Source organism: Podarcis liolepis (assembly GCF_965112155.1).
Source record: "Podarcis liolepis genome assembly, chromosome: 6".
Taxonomy (NCBI): Eukaryota; Metazoa; Chordata; class Lepidosauria; order Squamata; family Lacertidae; genus Podarcis; species Podarcis liolepis.
The window spans coordinates 65,260,425-65,276,623 of NC_139559.1; the positions used below are offsets into that span (position 1 = coordinate 65,260,425).

At 42.4% G+C, this 16,199-nt stretch overlaps 1 protein-coding gene and 1 long non-coding RNA gene across 12 annotated transcripts in view; one reads left to right on the forward strand and one right to left on the reverse strand.

Moving 5' to 3' along the window:
• Positions 1-16,199, reverse strand: part of ERICH3 (glutamate rich 3) — a 66,434-nt gene that overhangs the window by 36,740 nt on the left and 13,495 nt on the right. For 6 of the 11 annotated variants that reach the window (XM_083510407.1, XM_083510403.1, XM_083510405.1 and 3 more), the window contains 6 exons: positions 10,662-10,787; positions 7,309-7,380; positions 6,708-6,830; positions 5,189-5,344; positions 3,093-3,278; positions 146-326 (listed from right to left, as the gene is read on the reverse strand). In XM_083510407.1, the coding sequence (XP_083366533.1) occupies positions 146-326; positions 3,093-3,278; positions 5,189-5,344; positions 6,708-6,830; positions 7,309-7,380; positions 10,662-10,787 (844 nt within the window). Of the gene's footprint in view, positions 1-145; positions 327-3,092; positions 3,279-5,188; positions 5,345-6,707; positions 6,831-7,308; positions 7,381-8,582; positions 8,932-9,225; positions 9,460-10,661; positions 10,788-16,199 lie in introns of those variants that run through there. The other 5 variants (XM_083510402.1, XM_083510401.1, XM_083510400.1 and 2 more) reach the window with 5 other exon arrangements.
• On the forward strand, positions 8,970-10,393 carry LOC310710108. The gene is made up of 2 exons (XR_014527805.1): positions 8,970-9,059; positions 10,138-10,393. It is a non-coding gene; the product is annotated as an uncharacterized lncRNA (long non-coding RNA).

Genomic DNA, 16,199 nt, shown 5'->3' on the forward strand with positions numbered 1-16,199 from the left:
GAGGCAGCTGGTATATATGTCCCTGGACACGCATAATGACACACAGCTTCGTGGAAATAATTTCGCTTCCACTTCCACAGTTTATCCACATAAAATAAAGAGTTTTCCAGAACTGAAATGAACTCTTGGGCTTTCTCATGCTTACCTCCCTCCAGTACTTTGGCTCTGAACACACACAGGTTTTCACCTCCACAGTGCTGTTGATATATTTTGATTTCCTCTCGGTTGTCTAAAAGGTCATAGGACAGGTGCACTGTTTTTCCCAAATAGATCATGGTAACATACGCATTGCTCTGTATTTGAGGCCTGTAGAACTTCACTGTCTCCTACATCAAAGAGCACAAAAGTCCACTGAGATACCTGCAGTTTTCCATGGCTGATATTTGCCCTGCCAAGATCCATTTTTTTGCTGTCAGTGTTCAGCAATCACACTCTGAGCATGTGGCAAGGCAATGAGCAACTGGCAACTTGGCATGCACAATCCCTCTGCTAGAATCCAAAGCAATCACTTACGGCCTTCCCACTGCCGTGACACATATTCCATATGCACCACATGGAAAGAGTCTAATGGACTAACCTAAGCTGATGTGGGTGGCGCTGTGGTCTAAACCACAGAGCCTAGGGCTTGCCAATCAGAAGGTCAGCAGTTCGAATCCCCGCGACAGGGTGAGCTCCTGTTGTTTGGTCCCAGCTCCTGCCAACCTAACAGTTCGAAAGCACGTCAAGTGCAAGTTGCTAAATAGGTACCGCTCCGGCAGGAAGGTAAACGGTGTTTCCGTGTGCTGCTCTGGTTCACCAGAAGCAGCTTAGTCATGCTGGCCACATAACCCGGAAGCTGTCTGCAGACAAACGCTGGCTCCCTCGGCCTATAGAACGAGATGAGGGTGCAACCCCAGAGTCGTCTGCAACTGGACCTAATGGTCAGGGTTACCTTTAAGCTGTTTGGGGCTGCACAGAGCATCACATGATGGAGACATGTGGTACTTCAGAGGTAGAGAACATCTTATGCGGCAGTAATAGAAAAGGTGAATTCTATGCTGGAATTCTGTGTCTAGGGCAAATGTCTACCAGTTCCATCTGGTATGCTGGCTGAGACCCTACCTGCCCGTGCACTGTCTCGCCAGAGTGGTGCATGCTCTGGTTATCTCCTGTTTGGACTACTGCAATGCACTCTATGTGGGGCTACCTTTGAAGGTGACATGGGAACTATAACTAATCCAGAATGTGGCAGCTAGATTGGGTACCAGGAGCAGCTGCCAAGGACCATACAACACTGGTCCTAAAAGATCTACACTGGCTCCTGGTCCATTTCCAAGTGTTGGTGTTGAGCTTTAAAGCTCTGAAACAGCCTCAGCCCCATATACCTGAAGGAGCATCTCCACCCCCATTGTTCAGCCTGGACACTGAAGTCCAGCTCCGAGGGCCTTCTGGCAGTTCCCTCGCTACGAGGAGCCACGTTACAGGGAACCAGGCAGAGGGCTTTTTCTCAGCAGTGGTGCCCTCCCTGTGGAACGCCCTCCCATCAGATGTCAAGGAGATAAAGAACTATGCAACTTTTAAAAGACATCTGAAGGCAGCCCTGCATTGGGAAGTTTTTAATGTCTGATGTTGGAAGCCGCCCAGTGTGGCTGGGGTAACAACAACAACAACAACAACAACAACAACAACAACAACAACAACATCTCACTTCCAGCATAAAATAATAGGATCATTATGAAAAAGCTCAGAAATAAAACTGGCAATATCGCAATGGCATTGGAGAAATCTATGGTGAAACCACACTTGGAATACAGTGTACTGCTCTGGTCACCACACAGCAAGAAGAATACTGAAGCACTGGAAAGAAACTGCATCAGAAGTGCAGTAAAAAACAACTGGAATTCTGAGGAGTCTGAAGCAACCCACCTACGAAAAAGATTAGTGTGGGGGGCTTTTTACTTTAGGGGAAACGCAGGCAAGGGGTAATATGACAGAAGAATGCAGAAAGTGGATACAGAGAAGTGTTCCTTCCTCTTTCATAATAATCTAGTGAAGGTAAATGATGTGACCAATAGAATTCACTGCCACACTTTAGGTAGCTTTATTAGACAAATTCATAGAGGATAAGTCTATCAGGGGCTACTAGTCACAAAGGCCATATAGGACTTCTAGGATCAGAGGCAGCGTGTTTGCAGAACTACAGGAGAGTGCTATAATTATAATTATAATAATTTATTATTTATACCCCACCCAGCTGGCTGGGTTTCCCCAGCCACTCTGGGTGGCTTCCAACAAAACACTAAAATACAATAACCTATTAAACATTAAAAGCTTCCCTAAACAGGGCTGCCTTTAGATGTCTTCTAAAAGTTTGGTAGTTATTTTTCTCTTTGACATCTGAAGGGAGGGCGTTCCACAGGGTGGGTGCCACTACCGAGAAGGCCCTCTGCCTGGTTCCCTGTACTTGGCTCCTCGCAGCGAGGGAACCGCCAGAAGGCCCTCGGCGCTGGACCTCAGTGTCCGGGCTGAACGATGGAGGTGGAGACGCTCCTTCAAGTATACTGGGCCAAGGCCGTTTAGGGCCTATTGCCTTCATGCCCTCCTTATGGGCATCCCATAGGTATCGGACAGGAATGAGAACACTGAACCAGATGGGACTTTGGCCTGATCCAAGAGGTCACTTTAAAAAACAATCAATTTTATTGAAGGTTTTCAACATATAATACTATAAAAACCAGACAAAGATAACACCTAAAAAGTGCAAAATAATAAAAAGGGAAAGAAAAGAGAGGAAAAACAAACAAAAAGAAACTGAAGCATACAATATATATATATATATATATATACACACACACACACACACACATATATATATATACACACACACGTTCTATCAACCTTCTATCTTAATCTTCCGTTCACAAACAGAGATCCATTTTTATCTTAGTGCAATCCAAAGGTGAGGAGCCACTACAGAAAACAGATCGGTTACATTCTGCAAACAGATAGAGTTTCAATTTGCAGGCATATCAGTCTACATCCTCAAAGGTTTTAGGAGGAAATGTGATGTCGAGGAAACATGAAAGCCAAAAATTATGGCAAAATCATATTACCTTCATCATTTGCTCCAAGCCATTGGGTGCGGTTGTTGGGCGAAAACGGCGGCCTCTTGGTGCCCCACTTTTCTTCTCACTTTTGGGAGGTGGTGGAATAGGTACCATAAAATTGTTAACAATAGGAAGTCGGTATGGGGATATTCCAGCTGAATAATCCAGAGATTTTAGCACCCCTTTCTCTCCCTGAAATATTTAACAGCAGTTAGCACCCATGCCTAATTTAAAATTATGCATTAAGAGCAGTGTTCGATAAACTTTTTTGCTTAGAATTTCTCAGTACTTTAGGTTCAATGGATTTTTAAAAAAACAAAAGCATTTTTTTTGCAGGGGGGAATACAGACCCACTTGTTCATTTCTGGTCTGCGATACAGATTCTCAATACATCCCACCCCTTTTACTGCTCCCCTAGGGTTTGGATTTCCCTTTGTCCTCTGCTTTTATGAGTTAATATTTATGGGAGGTTTGCCCATATCATGTGCATGTACTGTACCTCAGGGTTTGCCACAGTGAACTCTGTGTGGAAGGAAAGTACTGTGAGAAGGGCAAACCTGTGCTTGTAAACATGGAGTGGGCACATGCCAAGGTACACCACATCTCTCCCATTCAGAGTTGACAGAGTTTCCTCCAGGGAACAAGGGGCACAGGCACCGAGAACATTTGCTGCCTCGTGTGTGAGGTTTGCACTTGCCAGAACATCCCCAGTGACTGTGGGTGTGTTGGAGAGCATCCCGTTGGCCATGTATCTGCATTCCAGTCATGAATCTGAATAATCACATGCCAGATCATGGCAGCTTACTAACTGAGGCAATTACAAAGAAAGTACACAATCAATGAAAGTGATTGGCAGTAGATTCAGAAAGTACTTCTCCGCACAACGTGTAAGTGATGAATAGAGTTCACTGCCAAAAGATGTGGCGAGGGCTACTGGCTTAGATGTTTTTAAAAAAGAGGATCAGACACACTTGTGGATCAATAGCTGTTAGCCATGACAGCTACATTAAACCTCCATGTTCAGAGGCAGTGACAGTACCAATAGCTGTGTTTCCGGGAAGAATCTGGCTGTTCACTGTTGGTGATAGAAAGATGCTGACCTATATGGACCTTTGGTCTAGCCCAGGGCTTCCTAAACTTAGGTCTCCAGCTGTTTTTGGACTACAACTCCCATCATCCCTAGCTAGCAGGGAACCAGTGGTCAGGGATTTTAGTGCAAAAACAGCTGGAGACCCAACTCTCTCAAAGGTCCATGACCCTCCCAATGATCAGCAAATGCAGAATGAATGATGCAAAATAACACAAAAAATGGAATGATAGATATCAGAAAAGAACAATTTAATTTTGCTTAAGTTGGTACTAAGAGAAGTTACAAAACCAACTTTTTTGGGGGGGCAGAATTTGAGTTACCCACTTCCTGGCACATGGAACTGGATAACTGACATCCTAGCACAGGCTTCCTCAAACTTATCCCTCCAGATGTTTTTGGCCTACAACTCCCATGATCCCTAGCTAGCAGGACCAGTGGTCAGGGATGATGGGAATTGTAGTCTCAAAACATCTGGAAGGCCGAGTTTGAGGAAGGCTGTCCTAGCAGTTGAGTTTTTGTGTGTGTTAGGGAAGAGAAGAACAGGTAGAGAGAGTTTGGGGTACAGGTAGAATCAAAGAAGAGCACCTGCTCAGCCAGGTCTGCCTTGATTCTGCTTGCAACCTGTGCTTCAAATTCTCACCCCACATACCTAATTATTCGCCTCTATCAGCTCAACTGAAAAGGGGAGAAAGGGAGCTTTAAAACTGCATGTACCAGCACAGACTAATAATTTCACTTCGATTTCCAAAGAGTAAAAGAAGCAGAAATTTCTTCTAGAACATTTGCCAGCATAAGAGTTAACATCTTAACCCTCAAAGAACTTGCTGTTGGACTACAGCTCCCATCATCCTTAGCTATGATATCTGGGGCAGATGGGAGCTGGAATCCAATAATCTCTGGAGGGCGTAGTTAGCTAACCTTGTGCTGGGCCATCAGTTAAGTATGAATACAATGAGTGAAATTATAATCATTCTTTCTACAGCAGCACTTGTATAAAAGAGCAAAGTCTGACCCCGCTGGCATATTGATGTTCTTTCTCATAGATGAGGTGCTTTGGTCTAGAAGCAGCCTTTGGTGCAGGTTCATCTGTGGCACAGCTGAGAAGCGGCTGCAGTCGGACTGGTTGCTGTATGCTCCCTGGCGCGGTGCTTGGCCGAGGATAGGTAGCCTGGGCAAATTAAATAAATGAGAAAGTGGGAGACGCTTAGGAGCAGCTCACTCTATGTGACCTGGTGCTTTTGTTTCAAAGTACATAGGCTGAGGTCCAACACAGCTACTACTATCATATCCCATACTGCATAAATGGTCACAGGATCAGACCAGATGCTTTGCTCACTGTTCTGTCAGTAATAATTATGGTAGTCAGACATATATTCTATTGGGAAGTCATGTAGACAAAATAAAGAACGATGTTTTTATAAGAGATTGAAGAGTAATCCACTCTGGAGTTTAATGAGTATCTGAAGATGCTTGACTCCCTATTGTTTTATATTTGCAGCATCCGCACAACATCCTCCTCATCCAAGTTGGTTGGCTGTACTTTCCGTGTGTTAAATTTTGATTTCCCCAATCCACAGATAATCCAGCAAGGAAAGAAAATCCAAAATAAAAATGCATGTTAACAGACTGTGGACACAGTGAAGTGTGTTGTGTGGGTGGGCTTCTTCTTCTTTTTCACATGTGTGGTGACATTTTCTGGGTGCAGTCTATACACCCCCACCGCCTACTTCCATGCGGTTTCCATGAGCCCAAAGGAAGGAATGCAGCTTGCCCTTTTCCAGTAGTTGTTGCTCAAGGTAGGTGTGCAGTGTTTTTATTTTTAAAGTAGCTATTTTGTGCAGAACTGCTCTTGCACAAAACAACTGTATTTGATAAGAAAAAGAACATTTGCCCTTGCAGACATAGGAGGGAAGAAAGGAAAAAGGGAAGAAAGGCAGTGGAAACCTTTCTTGCAATTGACTTCATATTCTTGCTGGTCTCCGAGGGACACACTTTTTAAAACTGCTGTTTTGTGTAAATCTTGCATTTTAAACAAATAAAATGAAGGTGTGGATGTAGGTTCGCAAACCGGGACACTACTTCCGGTTTTGCGGAGTTCGTAAACTGAATCGTTCTTAAGCAGGGCTGTTCTTAAACTGAGGTACCACTGTAACAGTATTTAATGACATATTTCAACCAGCCAAAAATACTCAGGGAGGCAGCAAAGCAGGCCAGTAATGGACTTGGTCTGTGAAGAGAGGGTGTTTGTTGATGGGGAGGCAATGTGGTATGGGAAGAGTCCCAACGGTCAGATAAAGAGAATTGGGGGGTTGAAGTAGGTCATCAGGCCTAGAGTTTTGTTTTTTAGACAAAAGCAAAGAAAAAAATGTTACTGGTAAAAATAAATAAATCCCAATGTCGCAAATTCAGGAGTCTTAATACTTTGATTCCAGTTGGATCAAGGCTGTGGCCTGTGATGGCATAGCTGAAAGTTAAATGTAGGACAGGGTTGTAACAAACAAAACATGGCCTATGGGCCCTCTTCAACTCACCAGTTGACCTAACTGCCCCCTGTTGCCAAATCTGCGGCGCCCCAAGCGATTTCTTGGCCCAGTGGGTGGGTGTGGGGAAAGCAGGCGAGGTCCATCTTCTGCTGCCCTTCTTGATCGTTCCACCTAGAAAATTTAGATGCCTGAGAAAGTGGTATAGTTAAGAAACGGAAGATGCTTCCTGTTTGCCCTGCTGTTTGGAGAAATCTGTGAAAAGCAGTTTCTCAGTTACTAAACCAGTATTTTGAGACCTCATAAGAGAGCCAAGACTAGCAAATGAGTCTTGAGGTATTAGTAAATGGGTTTTTATTTTCGTACAAATGTGATTGTTGCTAGTCAAAAGCAAATCATGTCTAATAAGCTGTGAGAGAACACAGCCAGTTATGCATTAAGAACAGAGAGAGAGAATTAGAGAGATGAAATAAATATCAATGCCATGGCTATATACATAGAAGTAACTGCTTACAGAATCTGACAAAGTTTCTTCACAGAATTCTTATCTCTCACACCAGTGATCCTATTCCTAGCACAGACAAAGAGATGCACAGCATTCACAAAACAAGTTTTTGAGGTTTCCTGTAAGATAGAAGTGAAAAATATTTACCTTAACTCTCTGAATACGGTCTCTTCTGGCAGAAGTTTCAAATTTTCTTTTTATCTCACCCTGGTGATGACGCTAGTTAGGTGTTTTTTAAAAAAGAAAAGAAAAGGGAGATATCTTATTCACATGCACTGGAAGAAATAAAGTTCGAGGCTAATCTTCACCACTGCTCTGTGACGTGTTTTCCACCCATATTCACAAAACATGGGGGGAATGTATGTGTGTGCAGGAATGGGGTTCCTGTGTGTGACTTGCTTAAAGCACATTACCAGGTGCATGTTGCAAGCTCCACAGAGCAACCAGTACGTCATTTCAACATTCTGGTTTGATCATACGCATTCAGCCTCACTGTGACATAATCAGCGCTCTGCTCGACATCTACAATAAATAAGTACTTTCCCAATTTTAATGTAGTTTTAAACCACATGTCATGTGACACTTCAGACATTGCTGGGCTAAAACTACCACCTTTCCTATTAGCTGCACTGTTTGGGGCCACCTTGATATAAATGTTTTCAGAGGTGGCAATGGTTGGCATAGAAGAGGAGGAGTGACCATTTTATTTTGCCCTAAACATACTGCCATGCATGGAATTACAAGTGTGAGACCCTGATTTGCACCGGGACCCTGTTGGGAGGGGGAGGGGACTTGAAGTGTCTGCATCACTTCAGTCTTCACTCGGATCAGGGGCTCTGCACCTGCCCTATGCATTGGAATTAGAACTCTTATTTGAGCCAATAGAATCTCCCAACCCCCAATTCTAAAAACAGGCATAGGAGGACCAACCAAACTGGGAACAAATTATTAATACACACACCCCTACAACTCTGTAGATGTTCTGATCTGAATCAAAGACCCTGTGCTCTTCAGAAGCCATTTTTGACATGATTTTAAGTAACAACCACTGAGCATGACTATTCAGAAGTTAAGCCCCATTGTGGCCAACAGGGCTACACCTAGGTAAATCTTACAAAAACCGCAAGGCACATCATGCCTCTGCTACTGTCACTTCTCTCTTTGCTGAGCTTCTCTTCCCACTCCTCAGGCCAGGCCCATGGCACTTTTCTGTTCTTTGGGGTCTTGTTACACATAATGGGGCAGCTAATGTAGTCCCCACCCCCGGTGTTGTTAAACTACAACTCTCATCAGACCTCTGTTCCACCCTTTGCGTTTCACACCCCTTGTTTAGAGACCACTGATATTTCCCTTCCAGTCCTAGGCCTTGCCCGTAACTATCCCTGGCCACACAGAGCCTTTTCCTACGCTTGGTCTCTCACAGAAAAGGGAACAGGGAGAAGGGAACAGCGAAATTTCTAATGTACTCCAAACCAAGTAAAACGATTCCTTTCTTATCCCGCTTCCACTGATGGGGATTCCAGTCTTGACAAGCAGGGGAGTTGGAGAGAAGGTAATGCAAGTCCACAGCAAAACTCTCTTTGTGAATTCCACCGGCAAACTGTTCAAAACCATTGTGTTGGGTGATCCATAAGGTCCCTTCAAAGGTCCTTGGGTGAGCAAGGTGTTTCTGCCGGTGTTATTTGGCTGACCAGGGGGGGGAGGGAAGGCGATAGGCGACTGCTAAATTATCTCCATGTTTGTATGTGACGGCGGGGCCTCCCTTAGAATTCCATGATTCCAAGGCAGTTGGTCTCAACTGCTGCTTTACGCTCTACACAAGAGAAAGCAGCCGTGCCAAAAGGAAGCATAGCATGAAAGCTGGCATCTTAGGAGGACTCAAAAGACCTGAAGTCCAGGTAGAATAATCTGCATTATGGGTTGGGCTCCTGCATCATAGATATATAGATACATAGTGCACCTTAACATTGCACAGGATCAACCATGGAAGGGCATCAGCATCACAAAGGGAAAACAGAAGGCAGGAACAATCCATGAGTGGAACCAAGGCAGAATGGGGCCTACCTGCAGCCACATTTCCACCTTCTGTGTGAATGAGATAGCATCTGCTCCTCCCTGCCCTGGCTCGCTCCTTACATCCATGCCCCTCTTTGTTACTGCTGGCTGTCCTTGACCTTGGGTGTTCGTATTGGTAGATGTGAGCATGTATCTGATGGGCTGTAATAGGTTCTTGAGTACACAGGTGGAACATGACCTCCTGCTGCCTTGCTCTCAGGAGATGACTGCGTGGAACCCAGCGGCTGAAGGGAACTCTTGCATTCTGAGATGCTCACGCCACTTTACTGGTTCTGACCAATTGCAGGCTATTCGTGTATCTTTCCTCCCTCCCTTAACTTCCTCTTCCCTGCCAATATGAAATTATTAGAGAACGTGTTTTTGCTATGATTTAATATTTCTCAGGCCACTTGCAAATTAGTGGAGGAAAAATTTACCTGCTCATGCAGGCATTTTATTGGAATTTACTCCAGATAAATAGATCTAGTCCTCTGATTCTATCCTCACAGTCGCTAACACACTGCTTAGCTTGCTTGCATGTGCATTTAATTCAGAAAAAAAATGTTTAAACCAATTAAACAAAAGCAAACAAGCAAATCTACAGGGCACACATAAAAACAATTTGCCAGTAAATACCCAAGTAAAAGCTTGACTCTGCACTGGGATGTGGTTATCATTGGTGGTAGTATTCTTGTTGGTATTATACTTGTGTTTTGTATAAAAATAAAACAATATGATTTATAATACCCAGATGATATCAGCAACATTTAAAGACAAAGACTAAATTATGTACCTAGGTCGGCTTGTTGAAACAAAGCAAGTTTTAAGCAGGAATCTAAAACAACATAGCAAGGATGCCTGCCTAATGTCAGTAGGCAGGGAGTTCAAAGGTTGTGACTCTAAATGGTTTACTCCAAACAGATGCAGTACAAGCATTATGTGGCACTTGCAACAGTGTATGCTCCACAAACTGAAGCAGTCAAATAGGCACATGTAGGATGAGATGATCCTTCAATCAAACTGGTCCCAATCGGTTAAGGACTTTATATACTGATAGCAAATCTTGAAGGCATGGTTTAGAGAGTCAGAAAAAAATCAGATTGCTTCTTAACAGAATTTCACAGACTCTTCACAGCTTGTTCAGAGTCACAATGAGTAAAGGGGTGGATATACCTTGTGTTCTTGCATACATTTCATCACTAAACCATAATAACTCTCAAATGCTCCTTAATCGCTCTACTGTCATGAGAAATGGGTGTTCAGAATTTGCTGGTCGCTAAGTCCTAAAGTGTTGCAGACTCCTCAAGCTACCATGTTCCCTACCAAAGGTTAAATTTGCATGCTATTGCCACACCAGGAAGTTTTCTCAGTAATCTTTCTGGAATAACACTATGAATATTTCTTTTTAACAGCCTTTAGGAGAAGTAGCCATAATGTAAACCTACTTCCATGTCAAGCACCTTGTGGAATATGGCCTGGGCCAAACATTCCCGTATATACTTATGGTGATCCTTCCTCATAGCATTTAGCTGATATTCCTTCTCTGATATTATTCTTCCACTTCTTGAGATCTGCCAAGAAAAAGTAAAATATAAGTACAGAGGGTGGTAGAAGATGCAAGATTCAGGCAACTTTGCCAAATATGTGTGTATTAGCCACAATCTAGTATGTCTTGAGGTCCAATGTACCCAAGGAGATCAATATGAACCAAGCCTTCCTCATTTCCTTTCATTGTCAGTGAAAGCTCTGTTAAAAACCTAGCAGAATGATATGCTCACCCCTGGAGATGGCTTATTACTATTATATGATGATGGTGGTGATGATTTAATTTATTTTCCATCCTTCGCCAGCAGGTGGTCCCAAGCAGGTTACATTATAAAATTCAGAATTAAAAATAGTGAAAACATATCACAGTCACACAGGAATAAGGTAAGAACTCTGCCTGCTAAAAATTTGGCAGAGGAAACTAGAGGAGTTTTTTTTAAAAAAAATCACAGCACAGTAAAGGAAGAGCCACTGGTTGTCTACCCTGTCTCTTGTTGTTCTTTACTTATTATCGATCTCTTTAGTGGCTAATGTCCTGTTCTTCTACTCCTTCTTAACTCCTGGAGAAAATCTTCCATTAAGAAGAGAGGAAGTCAGATAAACAAGGGGTGGAGAAGGGATAGCCAATGTGGTGTTCTCCAGAAGTTGTTGGACTACAGTTCCCATCAGCCCTAGTCAATACGGGCAATGGTGAGGGATTATAGGAGTTGTAGGCCAACAACATTCTCAGGGCACCATGTTGACCATCCCTGGAGCAGAGGATAAGCCAGCAGCTCTCGTGTCCACTCTGTGTTCGTGCAATTCCTATCCCTCCCACCTTTCTCTGCCTGTTCATCAGGAAGCCTTCAAAATGGTCAACAGAGGGCGTTCCCACACTGTGTGGTTGTTCTCATGTTGTGAGTGTAATGTGTAGCCAGGCTCGAAGCCCAGAACACAACAATGTGCCTTCACTCCATACATGCTATGCCAATTTGTGCTATGAGGTTGAATGAGGTAGGAGACCTTGTAAAGTATCCAATGTAGCACAGAGACATTTAGGACCTCAGCCTGAAAGTCCATTTCGGCATCCTCTTTAGAAGACTCTTCTTTCATTTTTAAGCTTTTAAGAGCAGTCTTCCAATTCACTGGAAGGACTTAAGAACGACTTAAGAACAAATAATGCCTGAAAAGCTATGTAACAGAAGCACAGGAGGAAACGGCTTAAAAGCAGGCTTACTCTTCGGTGTCATTTGTGGGTAGGAATGACTTGATGCAACTACGCTCAGAAGCCCAAGCCCTATGCCAAGATAGCAAGTATATGCAGACCTAATCCATCTATGTCACCAAAAGGTCTCCAGTAGCATTAAAATGGGTTGCTGCTGTATTACTGATAGTAAGTCATGTTTATTAAGATGGAACAAAGCTCCAGTTTCCATTAATACTTCTTCATCAGTCATTCCCAGTGTTAGACGTCTTGAGCACGGAACGGTCTTATTTTGCTTCAAATGTCACTTGAAAATGCTAAGTGCCTCATTAGGTGGCATGATTCTCCTCTAAATAGCTTTTATTCAAATGCCTTGTGACCAAGGAGTCCACTCTTCCACATTACCAAGATTACCCAATGGGTTCTCATTTATCTGTATTCCATGAACGGACAAAGTCTACAGCTCAAAAGCAATTCATCGGAACACTGCCTTTCCCACCTGGAAGCTGTAGACTGCCCCCTGATGGCCAGGAGGATGAACTATGACACACCATTAATTTAAAGCACGACTTCCCGCAAAGAATTCTAGGAGCAGTAGTTTACCCTCACAGAGCTATAATTCCAGCATCCTTAAAAAATACTGTTCCCAGGATTCTTTGGGGGGAAATCCCATGTTTTAAATGTGCTTTAAACATATGGTATATACACATCCACTTTCCTTTCTGCAATCTCTATGCCAAATAATAATAAATAATAATAATAATTTTATTATTTGTACACTGTCCATCTGACTGGGTTGCCCTAGCCACTCTGGACGGCTCCCAACAGAGTAGTAAAATCACGATAAAACATCAAACTAAAAATACGATAAAACATCAGATAGTTTAGTCTGAATGCTTACACTGGAAAATACCCTATTAAGGCTGTGGTCCTATACCTGGTTACCTCAGAGCAAGTCCCACTGACCTTAATACAGTGGTACCTCTGGTTGTGGACACGATCCGTTCTGGGGTGCCTTTCACACCCCAAAAGTCTGTAACCAGAGCGGTGCTTCTGCGCACGTGCGAAGTGTGATAGAGCGCTTCTGCACATGCGTGAACTGTGCAGAACGCTTCTGCGTGTGCACATGCAGTGAAACCCGGAAGTAAACACTTCTGGGTTTGCCGCGTTCTTAACCCGAAAAAACACAACATGAAGCGTTGGCAAGAAGAGGTATGACTGGAGGGCTTACTTCTGAGTAGACATGCTTAGGCTGCAATCCCATGCACACTACTGAAGGGCAAATGCTGTTCAGATCAGTGGAACTTAGTTCGAGTTAACATGCATATAAATGTATGCTTAGATGGAGTTATGTTCCCCATTGCGTTGTTAGGCTTTCATTGAGAAAAGAATATATATATATTTTTTTATAAAATTTTTATTGGTTTTACAAAATTTTTAAGAAAAACAAACAAACACTTAAAATGACAAACATACACGTATAGTTTCAAACCTATTTTCATAAACCTCTTTTCTTGGACTTCCCCATACCCCCCCTCTCTGCATCCCAATGTCCATAATTCAACTAGCAACTCCCAATTGTTACTTTCCAATCTCTGTCATCTTAGTCCTCTTTTATATTCTAACCTTATATCCCTGTACCCCCTTGTTTCTGGAAACCACAACATTTTAGCATTCATTAAGTTTATAGTATTCCTTAAGATAACTTTTAAATTTTCTCCATTCTTCTTCCACCGTCTCTTTTCGTTGGTCACGGATTCTGCCTGTCATCTTGGCCAGTGTCATATAGTCCATCACTTTCATCTGCCATTCTTCCAGAGTGGGTAAATCTTGTGTCTTCCAATACTTTGCGATGAGTATTCTTGCTGCTGTTGTAGCGTACATGAAAAAAGTTCTATCCTTCTTTGTCACCAATTGGCCGACAATGCCCAAGAGAAAGGCCTCTGGTTTTTTAGAAAAGGTACATTTGAGTACCTTTTTCATTTCATTATAGATCATATCCCAGAAGGCCTTAATCTTCGGGCATGTCCACCAAAGGTGATAGAAGGTACCTTCAGTCTCTTTACACTTCCAACATTTGTTATCGGGCAAATGATAAATTTTTGCCAGCTTGACTGGGGTCATGTACCACCTATAGACCATTTTCATGATGTTTTCCTTTAAGGCATTACATGCCGTAAACTTAATACCGGTGTTCCATAACCATTCCCAGTCAGCTGACATAATGTTATGTCCAACATCCTGTGCCCACTTGATCATAGCCGATTTAACTGTTTCATCCTGTGTATTCCATTTCAGCAACAAGTTATACATTCTAGATAAATTCTTAGTGTTGGGTTCTAACAATTCAGTTTCTGATTTTGATTTTTCCACCTGGAAACCGATTTTCCTATCCTGTTTGAAAAATTCCACTATTTGACGGTATTGAAACCAATTTTGTACTTTATGTTTCAGTTTCTCATGACTTTGTAGTTTGAACTTATCTCCATCCTGTTCTAAAATTTCCCAATACTTCGGCCATCCGACCTCCATATTGAGTTTTTTCACTGCTTTAGCCTCCACTGGTGACACCCATCTAGGGGTTTTATTTTCCAATAGATCTTTATATCTTATCCAAACATTAAACAAAGCTTTTCTGACAATGTGGTTTTTAAAGGCACTGTTGACTTTGTCGTACCAAAGATATGCATGCCAACCAAAGGCATTATTGAAACCTTCCAGATCCAAGATGTCCGTGTTCTCGAGGAGCATCCATTCTTTCAGCCAGCAGAAAGCTGCTGCCTCATAGTACAATTTTAAGTCCGGCAGGGCAAATCCCCCTCTTTCTTTAGCATCTGTCAATATTTTAAATTTAATTCTGGGCTTTTTGCCCTGCCAGACAAATTTCGAGATATCTTTCTGCCACCTCTTAAAACACTCCATCTTGTCGAGAATCTGCAAGGTCTGGAACAAAAATAGCATTCTAGGCAATACATTCATTTTCATCACTGCAATTCGGCCTAACATTGACAATTTCAAATTTGACCATATGTCTAGATCTTTTTTAATTTCTGACCAACATTTTTCATAATTGTCCTTGTACAAATTCACATTCTTAGATGTTAAGTAAACCCCTAGGTATTTCACCTTCTTGACCACAGTCAAACCTGTCTCCTCTTGAAATTTCTCCTTTTCCATATCTGTTAAGTTTTTCCCTAAAACTTTAGTTTTTTGCTTATTCAACTTAAATCCAGCTACCTGGCCAAACTGTTGTATTATTTCTAAAACCTTTTTCGTACTAGTGTTTGGCTCTTGCAAAGTCAATACTAAGTCATCTGCAAACGCTCTTAACTTATAATGTTTAGCTCCGACCTGCACTCCTTTGACCTGCTGGTCATTTCTTATCATGTTCAGCAACACCTCCAGAACTGAAATAAAAAGTAATGGGGAAATCGGGCACCCCTGTCGTGTTCCTTTTTCTATCTTAAGTTCCTCAGTCACAACATTGTTTACGATCAGTTTAGCTTTTTGTTCAGAATATATTGCAGCCATACCATTCTCAAAACCCTGGCCTACCCCCATCCCATGAAGATTCTTCTTCATAAAACTCCAAGAAATATTATCAAAGGCTTTCTCCGCATCCACAAAGATCAGTACTGCTTTAGTGTTTATGTTCACCTCTAGCTTTTCCAGAGTGTCTATTACATTCCTTACATTATCTGCCAGGTGTCTTTTAGGGAGAAAGCCTGCTTGGTCCTTATGAATCTTCTCCATCAACACTCTTTTAAATCTTTTTGCCAAAATGTCTGCAAAAATTTTGTAATCCACATTAAGCAATGATATTGGGCGGTAGTTCTTAAGTTGGGTCTTTTCAGTCTCTGACTTTGGTATGAGTGAAATATATGCCTCTTTCCACGATTCAGGTGCCCTTTTTCCCTCAAGGATCTCGTTGCACACTTCTCTTAATGGTTGAGTCAACCATTCCTTCAGCGATTTGTAGTATCTGGAAGTCAGTCCATCTGGTCCTGGAGATTTGCCCAATTGCATATTCTGAATGGCAGCCTCTATCTCTTGTTCTGAGATTCTCTGGTTCAAATCCATCTTACTTTGGTGAGAGATGTTTTGTAATCCATATTTTCCAAGGAATTTGTCTATATCTTCTTCATTTTGCGGGCCTTGAGTGTAAAGTTTTTTGAAATAACTTAGAAAGCAGTTTCTAATTTCATTGGGTTTAGATATGTTCTTTCCGTCCACCTCTAGGCTTGTAACTGTATTT